Source organism: Eubalaena glacialis, chromosome 14 (genome assembly GCF_028564815.1).
Source record: "Eubalaena glacialis isolate mEubGla1 chromosome 14, mEubGla1.1.hap2.+ XY, whole genome shotgun sequence".
Classification (NCBI taxonomy): domain Eukaryota; kingdom Metazoa; phylum Chordata; class Mammalia; order Artiodactyla; family Balaenidae; genus Eubalaena; species Eubalaena glacialis.
Window position 1 is genome coordinate 60218985 of NC_083729.1, and position 13288 is coordinate 60232272.

At 46.3% G+C, this 13288-nt stretch overlaps 1 protein-coding gene and 1 long non-coding RNA gene across 8 annotated transcripts in view; one reads left to right on the forward strand and one right to left on the reverse strand.

Moving 5' to 3' along the window:
- AAK1 (AP2 associated kinase 1) overlaps window positions 1-9379 on the reverse strand; it is a 164613-nt gene extending 155234 nt beyond the window's left edge. For all 5 annotated transcript variants that reach the window (XM_061168606.1, XM_061168605.1, XM_061168603.1 and 2 more), the window contains exons 1-2: window positions 9216-9379; window positions 8529-8916 (exon numbers count right to left, since the gene is read on the reverse strand). In XM_061168606.1, coding sequence (XP_061024589.1) covers window positions 8529-8691 — 163 coding nt within the window. In that variant the 5' untranslated portion in view covers window positions 8692-8916; window positions 9216-9379. The remainder of the gene's footprint in view (window positions 1-8528; window positions 8917-9215) is intronic.
- Window positions 9380-9478: 99 nt separating this feature from the next.
- The window catches only part of LOC133105280 (uncharacterized), a 47638-nt gene continuing 43828 nt past the window's right edge, over window positions 9479-13288 (forward strand). For 2 of the 3 annotated variants that reach the window (XR_009703824.1, XR_009703822.1), the window contains exons 1-2: window positions 9479-9727; window positions 10411-10562. This is a non-coding gene — a long non-coding RNA (uncharacterized LOC133105280). The remainder of the gene's footprint in view (window positions 9728-10410; window positions 10563-13288) is intronic. The other variant, XR_009703823.1, reaches the window with a different exon arrangement.

A 13288-nucleotide genomic window follows, 5' to 3' on the forward strand; every position in this document is an offset into this window, starting at 1 on the left:
TGGCCTTCTATTATAATAATATAGGGATGCCATAAACTCTTTCATCCAACAATCTCTTGGCTCTTCAGAAATCATAAATAACAAAGCTTCAGTTGGCATTGCCTTCCACTGTCTGCCAAGGTTCACTCAGAGCCCGAGGAGAAAACTGACCAGCTCAAGCTGATTCACTCACAGCACATCTCAAATGAAACCCCAAATTTTTATGTTTAACTTTGTTCCAACTTGGGGAACTCACCCGCTGCCAAGGTAGAAGTCTCACTCATAAGAAGGACTCCTCCTTCCTAACAACTGTCCATAACTCAATAGAAGAACTGAGATTGTTTATACATAATAGACTAAATGATAATAAAAATAACAGACTAATAATAATAAAGATAATAATGGAGGAAGAAAGTAAGCACAAAATCTTGCAGCCAGTGTTGCCTTAACATGCTGATACTCATTATTCCTGATTCAAAATCACATAGAATGAAAAAGCTTTTTTGCTTTGGGTATAAACACAGAACATATGATTTATTTATGTAGGCAACTCTGTTCCTCGAAAGAGACTAAAAATGTTGCAATACTTCAACTTTACTAAGAATATAACATGTGCAAAGGTGCTGAACTAGATATGTTCCCTAAAACAAGGTCCCTCGAAGAAGGGGTTCCAGAGAAAAGACTCACAGTTGAGAACAATCCCACTCCAGGAAATCTTGCCTAACCATCTCAGTCCTCATTGCCCTCCTTCCCCTCAACCCCTCCAGAATTTAGAGAGCACACCACACACGCCAGCATTTCAACAGCTATTGTCTTGTGGGGTGCACTTGTTTCCTGCGTGTTGGTCACGTCACGTCAACTGGGAGGGCAGGAGCCAAGATTTCCATTACTTCTCTCTGCCATAGCACCTCAAACAGAGCTGGTAAAGAATATGCTAGATGCTCAGTAAACCTTGCTCCTCCTGGCTGGAGGGGCAAGCTGTCTCTTATGCTCTCTGCATTATACCTCCAGCCTCTCACTTCATGATCACAGCATCCCTACAGAGGTAGGAAGGATGTTTACTACAGTGAGGAAGCAAAGGCTCACAATAGTCAATGACTTCCCCAAAGCTGACAAGTAGCAGACGTGAAAGAACTTGAACCCAAGACCCTTAGCTGCAAGTGCTAGACTCTTCCTTACACAAAGGATTACCAACATCTTCTCTCATAACATTCTGACCTTTAATATCCCTTCCCAACTGAACCTCGCTCTGAGTAATTCAAGTCAGAAAATGCTTCCACCACATTTTGGGGTTGCTCAGATATGGGAATATGGGGAGAACTTTTTAAAGCTCATAATTCACATGCAGTCAGTGGAGAGTACTGCTATAACTCCTCTCAGCCAGGACCCACACAGACTTGCCGTTCGATCTCCGTTGGTTTACCAGTTTACTCTGGAAGTAGTTGCTTTACACAGAAAATGACGTAAAGACTTTTAACCGTAATAGGTTAAGAAAGATTGCTGGCTTGCTGATTCTGAGAAAATGAATTTAAAAATTAAGTGATTTGCCTGAAGTCACACAGCAAATTAGACCCTTCTGAGCCACCCCTGACTCCTCTCTGTCCCCATACTGGCTGACACATCATGCTGTACCACCTTGGCACTGCTGACATTTGGGTCTGGATGATTCTCTGTTGGGGGTGGGGAAATCGTGTACACTGTAGGACGTTTAGCAGGAGCCCTGGCCTAAACTCACTAGCTGCCAGTTTTACCCCATCCTGTGACAATCAAAAATGTCTCCAGATGTTGCTAAATGTCACCTGGGTATAATCGCCCCTGGTTGAGAACCACTGCTCTAGACCAGTGGTCTCCAAACAGAGGTACACAAAGCAATCCACTGGGTTTAGAAAGAAAATATGAGACTATTTATATTAACTGTCATCTTAAAAAATAAGATTTTTATCTTTACTCATATTTAATATATGGTCCATCTCTAATGTTTCCATCAAGTCCAAATGTCAGTCACGTGTCTCAGACAAATCTGATGGAATCCTGGGGGAAGAGCGGAAGCTCCATAGCAAAGGCTGAGATGTACTGAGAGGTACTGCAGTCCATGTGCTTGGTTAAGTGCGTTTACTGATTACATTTGTTTTAAATGGATTAGCCCTCATAAAACAAACAAGGGGATTAAAAAGATTCCTGCAAAGAAAGCTTGGATAAAGATAACACAAGCATACGTGAGCAACAAGAGAAGGGCAGGGCCTGATTTCTATCCTGGTGTCCTCTTCATCAGTCACACTACAACGTAGAAACAATCACAGTCCAATAAGATATGACAAGAAGTTCACCAAAACCTTGCTGAGATTATTTAAAGTATGGATTTGCAACTACTATCATAAATGATGAACTTCACTGTAAGTACATACTATGCCTTCAGATTATTAGCTAATGACAGCAGGCCATGAATATAATGTAAATAAACAAGGGAGAGCATGTCTGTAAACTGAGTGTTATTCTACCCAAAAAGTTTAAAAGACTATTGTTCTAAACCAACACTGCCCAAAGAACTTTCTCTGATGATGAAATTTTCTCCATCTGTGTTGTCCAAAATTGTAGGTCTTAGCCACACGTGGCTATTAATCAACTGAAATGTGGCTACTGTGTCTGACGAATTAAATTTTTATCTTACATCAGATAATTTAAATTTAAATACCCATATGTGGCTAGTGGCTACTTTATTGGCCTGCACAGCCCTGGACACTAGTAGATCACTACTGTCTCAAAACATACAGCTCTCAGCAAGCAGTGCACTTTCCTGTTTTTGTGTCTTTGGTTATTCTCTCTGTCTAGAATGTTCTCTTGACCCTGTCCATCTAGTACTAAGTTCTTATTTTTGAAGACACATTTCAAGTATCACTTTCTTTAGCTTTCCCTGACTACTCCTTACCCCACAAGATTAATGGCTCCCTCATATCTGTCCCCTAGCCCTTGTACATCCCTCATCACAGCACGTAGAGCTATTTGCTCGTGTGTCTGAAGTTCTATGATAGTGAGTTCCTCAAGGCAGAGCCGTGTCTTATTTAATCACTGCATGACGTCCAGCACAGGCACGGTTACTGAACACGGCAAAGAATGAACGAACAAACCTGGGTCTTCCAATCACACTGCAGTGCTCCCGCCACCACACCAAACACACCAAAAGATGGCTCCAGAAAAGTAGGCTGAAGGATATGCTCTGCTACTTCAAGTGCTGGATGCTACTTCAATAGACAATTTCATTTCTATGATTATCATTGTTTGGCTCTTAAAGATGCAGATGGCACAGGGATTTCTTAAGCAGCTCAGAAAGCATCTATCCTTTGAAAAGAACAAGATGAAGGTGGACGGTGGGGTGAGTCCCCTTTCTGTCTGAAGTGTCAACTTTCAAATACTGCAAGGTAAAATGACTGCTCTGATGCAGTAGTATGTTTTCATGTGTTCTTTATTAATATTTACCAAGCTTTTCCTGTGTACTCTACATGCAGTTTTAGCTACTGAGGTACAAGTGTATGCCTCCCCCCATACCCTCCCTCTCGAAACCCATATGAAACTGTTTCTCTCTCTTCATGACCTCTCATTAAATGAGCATGACTTTGTTAGAAAGACCAAAGGAAAGGCTTTGACCACGCAATGACTTATTCTAGATTTCATTTCTGAATTCGAGATTTGGCTATATTTAGCAAAGCTATAACCGTCATCATGCCCGAAGCCAGGAAGAAGACACCATTCACAAGCCACCCCCTGAAAATCTGCAGTTGCCACTAAAAAACCAGACTTCCCAGCAGGCAAAGACATCTGAAGTGGGAGGGGTCAAATTGGTTGTTTGCATCAAGACCTCACATGCTTATAGCCAACCTCCCTGCCTGGCACTGAAGCTCTCCGTGGCCTTATTTCCTTTTCTTTTCTCTCCAACATACCTTCTGCTTGGGTCAAACACCCTCATTATCTCCCCTGTCCACTCCTTCCTGTAACACTGGTCTTCTCACTCCCCCGCCTGCTTCTGCTTCAAGCTTCTTGCCTCTCTTCGAACCTTCGGGACCACTCCTTCCCTAGACACCAGCCACCTCCTCGCCCCAACTACTGGCAAAGGGCTGAGGCACAGAGGGAAGCAGTGCTCACTGGACAGCTAGCCAATGGTTACTCAGAAGGCCCAGGGCCACTGGGGAAAGCAAGCAGCCAGCACAGCCAGGGAGCAAATGTAAAAGAATTTCCTTCTACCATGCCATGCCCTTCTTTCCTTGACTCTGGAAGGGAAACTTCTACTAACCAAAATGATAACACCAGACTAGCCAGTTTTCCCAGAACTCACCATACTGCCTCCCCTCTCCGCACTTTTGCATGTGCTATTCTTTCTGCTTAGAAAGGCTTGAGTAACCCTCATCTGCAACATATGCTGGGTAATTTCCATTCCTGTTCAAACGACACTTCATCTGGAAACCCTCAGCCCCAGGCCCTTTATCATCTCATAACATCTTTTTACCACCTACTCCACACCCAGGACCATGCTAAGTGCTGCACACTTATCTTAGCGTTATTTGCTGGTCTTTGAGCTCCTTAAGAGCTGGGCCCAAGTCCCATTCATCCCAGTAGCTCTGGAGCCTAATACAGCACCTGCCACAGAGAAGGCACCAACAAACGTTCACTAAACGAATACATGCATGCGTCATATTGATACCACCAATACCTATTTATGCCATACACACACACACACACACGCACGCACACACATTTGTTTGGTTTAGGTGATTTCACACATATTTTTTAAGCCTCACTACTTTGCATTGTAGGTAGGAGAAATTGTCAAAGTGTACTGATATGGAGACTTACTGAGTAGTTCTCATTAGCCCTAGACCTGAATTCCTTTAGTGTAGGTCAGAAAACTTTCCTGAAGGTCCCCCTGCTCCACCTTATATAGAATGTTCAGGAATGCTGTCTTGGACACAGCAGGTAGCCAACATTTACGTATTGTCTGGAGCTTAGACGTAAGGCCTCATATAGCTGAGGGGATATGACAAAAGCATAGCCTCTCAGTCCTCCTTTGAGCATTGCTCCACTTTTCCCATTGAGCTCATTCTGGAAGTTTAAACCAGATCTTCCCTTGACATCACACGCCCATTACCTCACACATGATTTAGCATCTCATCATGGCATCTTCGCTGAGGAAGCTAGAGAGAAAATATCCTCCCCTGCACCAGCCTACACAAAGCCAGACCCCTCTGAACTCGTGACTTAGAACCTTCACTTCCCGCAGACAGACAAACCCCCACTGGACTAGTTAGGGAAACCGGGCGACTGGGTCTGATGCTGCTGATGGAAAGATGGCAGCCCAGGCGCTCTCCTGCCTTGCACTCCAGCACCTCCTCCTCGGGGCTCCTGCGATTCCTCACTGTAAAGTACAGACCAAACCCACGTGAGGGAAAAAGGGACGGTCAGTGAGATGAGGTGGTAACAGGGTCTGAGCTTGAAGCCCAGCACATCATCCCTCCCTGAACTGCCTGGCCACTGCCCTGGGCACTTTGATGCATGACTCTCATCATCCTAAGACAACACTGGCTGGGACTGGTGGCTAGGTCAGCACCTGGGGACTCAAAGAGAAGAGGGTTCAGGAAGGAGCATGGCTACCCAAAACATCTGTTGACCCTTTAAGGAGCTGCTGACGCCTCTGCAAAGAACATTGGGCTGTGTCTACCCACACTGGGGGAAAGGAAAGCTGCAGATTGCTGCAGTCAAACTAGCCTTCACATTGCCCCCCATTCCTCTTGGCTGAGAAATAATGGCTACCAATTATTGAACATCTGAAAAATGTTAAATAGTTTACATACATTGCCTCAGTTAATATTCAAGACCGCTCCGTAGGGCAGTGGTTCTGAAACTTTAGCTTGCAGCAGAATCTCTCCAGGAACTTGTTAAAGCCCCACAGCCAAGTTTATGGGGCGAGGCCTGAATCTGCATTTCTAACAAGCTCCCACGTGATGCTGATGCCCTGGACCCAGGCTCCACACTTTGAGAGTGCCATAGGGAAACAGAGATTCAAGAGAGGCTTGAAATGTCTTACCCAACGTTTCACAGCTGGTAAAGAACAGATCCAGAATTTGAACGTAGATCTGCCTGATTCCACAGACAGCCCTGGTAACCATGCTGCTGTAGGGATGAATGTTTGCCTTGTTTTCATAAATTCACTGACAGCTCCTTAAACGCAGGCATCACACTTTAAACCTCCCTATATCCTTCCCAGAACCTAGCAGTGCCTTTGTACTTGGTGGGTTCTTCACAAGTACTTTGTATACTGGCTCCTACACAGCTACATACTTCTAAGAACCACATATTCAAATTCAGTTATAGTCAAAGAACATAAAGAGGGCAACACTGCCAGACCTAGCTGAGTCTCTGCCCATGCCGTCACCGTACCTGGATAACTCCTGCTCGTGCTTCAGTCAGTCACTTCCTGCAGCAAGCAGTTCTTGGCTCTCTAAAACTGGAGGCCACTGCACCCTAAGCTTATCTCCATGATAGCACATATTGCCCTGTTTTAAGCGGCTGTTTTCCATCTCTCAAAGTAGTTTGTAAATTCCAGCATCTAGTTTTAAATCATATTCCCCAGAGCCTAGCACAGTGCCTGGCACATCACAGACACTCCATAACGGTTTGTTGAATGAATAAATGAATGAATACAGAGCTGCAAGCCCTCAGTTCCATTTAAAAATACCATAATGCATGATGTGCAGTTCTCAGGGATGAATTCTGGGGAAGAGAAGGGCAGCCTAGATAAAAAAGACCAGTTTTGCCTTTTCTCCTCCCCATCAACTCAGACTCCGAGAAAAGGCACTGCTTAGGGTAGCATCATCTCTAATGAGACAATATCCTAGCTGAACAAAATGTTTCTGGGCTCTAAGTTCAGCAGAGGCCGTTGAGAGGGAAGGAAAGAGCTCTGTGCCCCCTCATTCCTCTTGATTTCTCTCTCACACACCCCTTCTCCATTTCTCCATCCCACTGCAGTCAAGGGCTTTGGCACAGGGATGAAACAGACAGACCAGACTCAAGGGTGTGGACCTGGCAGCGGGCACAGAAGCATCTCCCATCCTGCACCAAAGCCCACAAGGAAGGATCCGGAGGGACAGTGACTCAGGCCCCGGATTAAGTCCAGCTAGAGCAGCACTGAAAAGGGAAAAGAGCAACAACTTCATAAGGACATCAACTGCCAGATCTTTTTTAAACCAGTGTTTTTAAAGAGGCTTCAACCGTAACCCCAGAACACTGGGCCCAGCTGAATCCCATGCTGACACACACTGAGAGCCAAACAGCTCCTTCTCCAAACCCACCACGAGCAACACTCACCGTGTCAGGCATGTCCCAGGCCCAGGTTGGGGCCCTTGCTCCAGCCTTAGCTTGCAAGAAGGCTTCTTCTCTTGCTAATAAACTGTTCCCCCACCATGCTGCAGTAATAGAGGCCTCCCCTTCCCCCATCCCCTCTCGGCTGATAAAACAACCTACAGCAGGTTGGCCCCATCCAATTAGTTTGAATAGCTTCATGCCAAGGAAATTGCTGCTTTTATTAAAAGTAAAAGCACACTAGGCAGGCAATGGGCTGTGAAAATTATGAGTCTGGCATAATTATGAAGGTCGACGTTAAGGTTACCAAAAGAGACATGCAAAGATTTCAGGACAGCCTGGGGGATAAAGATATATATCTATACGTCTATAGATACACAGATGAACACACGTGTAGGGAATTTACACAGATCTAAATAACATCCTCTCCAAAAGAGAAAAAGCAAAAATCGGAGGCCACTCTCAAGTAATTCTTTTGGCAAAACACAAACACACACACACACACACACACACACACACACACACACACACACACACACCCAAAAACCAAAAAACAAGAACAGGAGAAAAAGGGGCCTACTGGACTGATTTCAAAATAACCACATTCATTTCATGTAATTTGTTATCTTAGCTGCATCCTGGGGACCTGATTACAGTTGGGTCAGGAAACAAACCTAGTCAAATCCACCAAGAGCCTTGGCTCTTAGAAAAACACACTGTGATTCTCTGAAAATCCTCTCTTCCTTCCAGTGCCTGCTCAAGGGAGTGGGAAAGTTGGGTAGGAGAAGAAACCCCTCTTAAAGGTCCTCCATCCCCACCACTCAGCCCTCACATCAGTATTTCAAGTTTTAGGAGGATGACAAGCCCCACACCCTACATTTGATGTGAAGCTTTACACTTTCACACATACGTTTTCTCGTCTGATCCTCATAATTCGGTGAGGCAGGCAAGAATTGGCTTGTCAATTTTTTTTTTTTTAAATAAAAGGTCACCGAGGTAAACAATTTCTGGCAAATTCCCCCCACCCCATAAAGCTCTGTCACTTTGAAATCTCAGTTTCAAATTTCTCAAGGACAATGATTCACAGGGCAAGGGGAGGGGGAAGGGAGGGTCAACTGGTCAAAACCCATTCATACATTCAACGTCTTGCTGCATCAGCACAAGATTTTAATTTACGGCGCACTGAAAGAGTCCCACCATACCTTCCGCCAACACCTCGTCCACAGTGACCTGCTGTCGCCCAATGCCAAAGACCCTTCCGATGTAGCCACTGCCCAGGCCCGAGGTGCTGCCCCCTCCTCCACTGGAGCCGGAGCCCAGGCCAGAGCCGCCCTGCTCTCGCCGGGAGTCGAAAAACTTCTTCATCTTGCGAAAAGGAAGCAGTAAAGCAAAATACCGACGGTTTCTAGATTTTTTTTTTTTTTTTTAAACAAGAGATCCAAGGATTTCTTCTCGGATTTCAGCTAGGAGAGGAGCCACCCGAATCCGGCCGAGGGGGTGGGGGCTGAGGGAGGATGCCTATAGGAATATGCGTGTCAATCGCGCGGCGGTCCCCTCCTCCTCAAGAGAGCGATTCGTGTAAGTTTAAACCTGTGATGACAGAGGAAGAGAGAGAGGATGAATCAGTAACACACTTAAAAATTCAACTGCTGAGTCCTAGGGGGAGCAAAAGCCACCATCCTGGGGAAACGCTTCATGCATTTTCTTAGAGAGAAAAACCCTGGGGCTGAAAACGCGTCCCCGGCCCCAGAACCCGGGACCCCGTGCCCCGGGGTCTGAAAAAGGAGGGATTCGGGCCGCCTTGGGCAGCGCTGACCCAACCCGGCACTGCTTCCCCTCCTCCCCGGTCTCCCCACCGCCCCGCGAGGCAGCATCCCAGCGGCACCCACTTGAGATGGCTTGGCGGCCGGCGCCCAGCTACCAGCGCCGCAACATTGTCACGGCCGCCGGGCCGGCCTGCGACAAGGAGAGGAGGCGGCGCTGCAGCGAGAGCCGGGGCCGCGTTCGGCACCCGCCCGCCCGCCAGCTGATCCCCGGAGCGCCCGGCGGAGACTAACCCGCCGCCCCTCCCCCGCGCGCGCTCCCGCTCGGCTCCATCCACCCAACCAGGAAGTGAACCGCCGCCGGAAGTGCCTCTCGGGGCGACCCGGCCAGGGGCCCAGGCCACCGGCGGCCGCCGCTCTGTCGCCACAGACGGGAAGGAGTTGTCGGAGAGAAGGGGACCGGGGAAAGGGGATCTCAGTGCGGAGAGAGTTTTGGAAAAGAATGTTGAAATTGCCCGACCCTTAGGGCACTATGGGAAAGGTTGTTCGGCGCAGCCCAGCGGCTGGACTGCAACTCCCAGGATGCCCCTGGACGACCGAGAGAGGCGGCTGCGGTGGCCTCCTCGGCCACGAAGGTGGTTAGTGGAGTGGTGCATTTGTGGGGATTCAGTTATTTAAACACATCCGGTAAAGAAACTGCCAGGGACCAGGGTTTCCACCCTGCTGCATGTCCCACCCTTCTGGAGCCATCTTATTTGCGACTTGACCTCCCTGCACAAGGGACTCTGGGGATTGTGGTTTCCGAACGGATCGAGACTGACACCTGAAGGACGCGGCTTAGCCGCTTAGCCCCTAGCTGGTCCTGCGGGGCTTACCGACGTCACCTGGGCAGAGGTGGAAGACGGGAGGTGATCGGGAAATTTTTGCCGGCAGTTGGTGCCAGGCCACACCCGAAAGCCAACCCTAACATAAATAAACCCAGAGCCCTTCCTCCTCCAACTTCAAAAGCCGCTTTTGCTCCCAGATGTTATTGAGAACCGGCTCACGGGTCAGCTCTGAGCTAGGCGCTGTGAGAAGGCTTAGTAAGACCGTGTCTTTTCAGGAAGTCTACAGGCGAGACTCAAACTGAGAAACTTAAAGGGTGTGTGTGCGGGGCAAATCGTAGGGTACCAGGAGACCCAAACCCCAAACTTTGGGGCTCGTCTGTCGGTGACCCTTAATTCTTCCACCTTTTCTGATGCTGTGGCTGTGCTGACCTTTGTTAAGCCCCTCCCACACAAGAACTCCAGGCTGACCTTCTGCTATTTGTTTTCACTTCAAGGTACCCCTTTTGATGCTTATTTTATCCTGATACCGCCCGAGTGCCGAGAGTGGAGGTGGACGATGTGATTTGCATCTGCAAAATGCAGAAGATTTGGGACCCGTCTTGGAACCTTCTTCCATCCCTAGATTTCCTGATAGATGATGCTGAAGGTAGTGACAAATCCCTGCCCATCCCCCCTCCCCAAATCCATGATTTTTCAAGTCCCTCAATATAGGTTATTTCTCACCTCCACCTGCTCTCCCTAATTCTGCGACAGCCTTCTTGGCTTGTAAATTAGTCCCAGAATTTTTTCAGCAGGCATTTGAGGAGCGTAGAGAAAGGTGCTCCAGGGTGGAGGGGGGTCAGGGGGATGGTTCTTGCTTTTTCTAAAATGACTATTGAACTGAGTTGTGACTGGCTTGACAGCGGTTTCTGCTGCTTCTTCCTCTTCTTCCTCCTCCTTCTCTTTTTTCTCCTCCCTCTTTTCCTTCTCCCTTTTCTCCTCCTCCTCTTCCTCTTTCTTCCTCATGTTTCAAGTAGTATCATTGTAGTTAAACTATCAGTTAAAGTTCCTGTGTAGAGACAGCATCTTTTCTTCAGGGGGGAGTCAATGTTGTCACCTCAATTCACAAATCCATGCAGCCGCCTCCAGGGCGGAATGCAGCACCTGCTGAAACATTCCCTCAAAGCAAGCCCACGGGAGGCATGTTCTCTGCACTTTCCTTAAAAGTCTAGATTTTCTCCAAGGAAGTTTGGAATAGATCTTAAGATAGATGGGAAAGCATATTTGAAATTAGATTCATTGACCTCCATCTTTCTCTGCATCTATTGATCTTACCTGGCTTTTTTATTTTCCTTTTTTTAATTTCTTTTATTTTTTTGGCTGCGTTGGGTCTTCGTTGCTGCGCGTGGGCTTTCTCTAGTTGTGGAGAGCGGGGGCTACTCTTCGCTGCGGTGTGCGGGCTTCTCATTGCGGGGGCTTCTCATTTCGGTGGCTTCTCTTGTTGCAGAGCACGGGCTCTAGGCGCGTGGGCTTCAGTAGTTGCAGCACGGGGGCTCAGTAGTTGCAGCGCACAGGCTCTAGAGCGCAGGCTAAATAGTTGGGGCAGATGGGTTTAGTTGCGTCTTGGCATGTGGGATCTTCCCGGACCAGGGATCGAACCCGTGTCTCCTGCACTGGCAGGTGGATTCTTAACCACTGCGCCACCAGGGAAGTCCCTTGCCTGGCTTTTTTAAAGAAACCCTGTTGGATCCTAGAATCTGTTGCTATCTCAATTTTTACTTTTCTAGACTTTCCTGTTACTAGACTAGGCCTGACTTATGCAAATCCCAAGTCTTACTTCTGAGATACAAAAATGTGTTTTTATCCTATAAGATTAAGGTAGCTAACATGTATTTATTGAGCACTCATTTGGATGCTTTGATCAGAATCTGAGGGAGGAAGTTTTAAAAAGAAGAAGAAAAAGAAGGAAAAAATAGAAGACTGGACTTCTTGTCTTCCATTCTCTTAGAGACTAATGGCAGTTATAATGTCAAAACTACAGTTTTTAATGCTTTACATATATTAAGTTAGTGAATCCTCACAACAACCCTATGAAATAAGGTACTATTATTGTTTTCACTTTATAGATAGAGGAACTGAAGCATAGAGGTAAGTGACTTGCCCAAAGTCACACAGATAGTAACTGGAAAAACCAGGACTCAAATCCAAGCATTTTAGCTTCAGAACCCAGTGCTTAACTAGCTACACCAAACTGCCTACTTAAAGTAAGAAACATATCTATAAGCAGCACAAGACCAGGAGACAGGAAACCCCTGCCACTCCATAGCTGTGCCCCTAGACCACTTAGCTCTCTGGACCTATTTTCTCAGCCATAAAGCCATAGCTCTCTTACAACTCGGTAATTCTCTAGATCTTAGTGTAAAATAATCAGATCAACCACTGTAATCTCAAAACTCCTACCACACTTATTTCTGTATGATTTGTCCTACCTGGCCTTGCAGCTTTTCAAGTATATTGTCACCTCAACCAACTACTCAGAATCAGGTCACAGTCTTCTACTTATCTCCTTGAACATCCAGTACAATAGTTTATATAGTCTGTCCTTACCAGTATTTAAATAAACCAAATAATTGACTTCAAATTAAATGTGACACAGAAAACAATCTGATTAGGGTGGAAAAGTTGTTTTGAGTCATTCTAGACCATTTTGAACTTGGTCAAGGAGATACTATGGAGAAATATCCAATTAAAGGGAAAGGGAAAGGAAAGTTACTATACATCTTCCACATACCAATTACTGATTTAGGCACTTAACACAGTATCTTGTTTAACCCTCATGGATGCACCTGTGCAAAGTAGACACTATTATACTATTATCCCCAATTTTATAAATGAACAATGAAGATTTTGTTAGTAGCAGAGGGCTGTGCATGGTTTGTTAGGTTTGGAGGAAATGATTTGACCTGTGATGTGACTAAACCATGTCACAGTAAACCCAGTTATGGCAAATGTGTGGTTCATCCTTAGAGGAAATCAAAGGGAAGGGGACCAACATTATTTAAGGACCTTAACTAAGGCCTGCACTGCATTGGATATTTAATCATATCATTCAGCCTTCACAATACACTTATGAGGTGTGTGTTACTTTTATTTTATCAACGTGGAAACAGGCTGAGTGTAGTTAAAGTATGTCAACTGTTGCTACACACAGCCTGCAAAGGGCAGAACCAGAATCACAACCTGACCTCAAGAAGAGTTACTGACTGGAGGAGGGAGAGGAGGTGGGAGATGGTAGAGCTGAAGGCTCGTCAGCAATAGGAGATAGAGGGCAAGCTGCAGTTTCACTCACGCCTGATGTTGATGGACTGCATGTTTGCATCTTTGAAAGTTCAC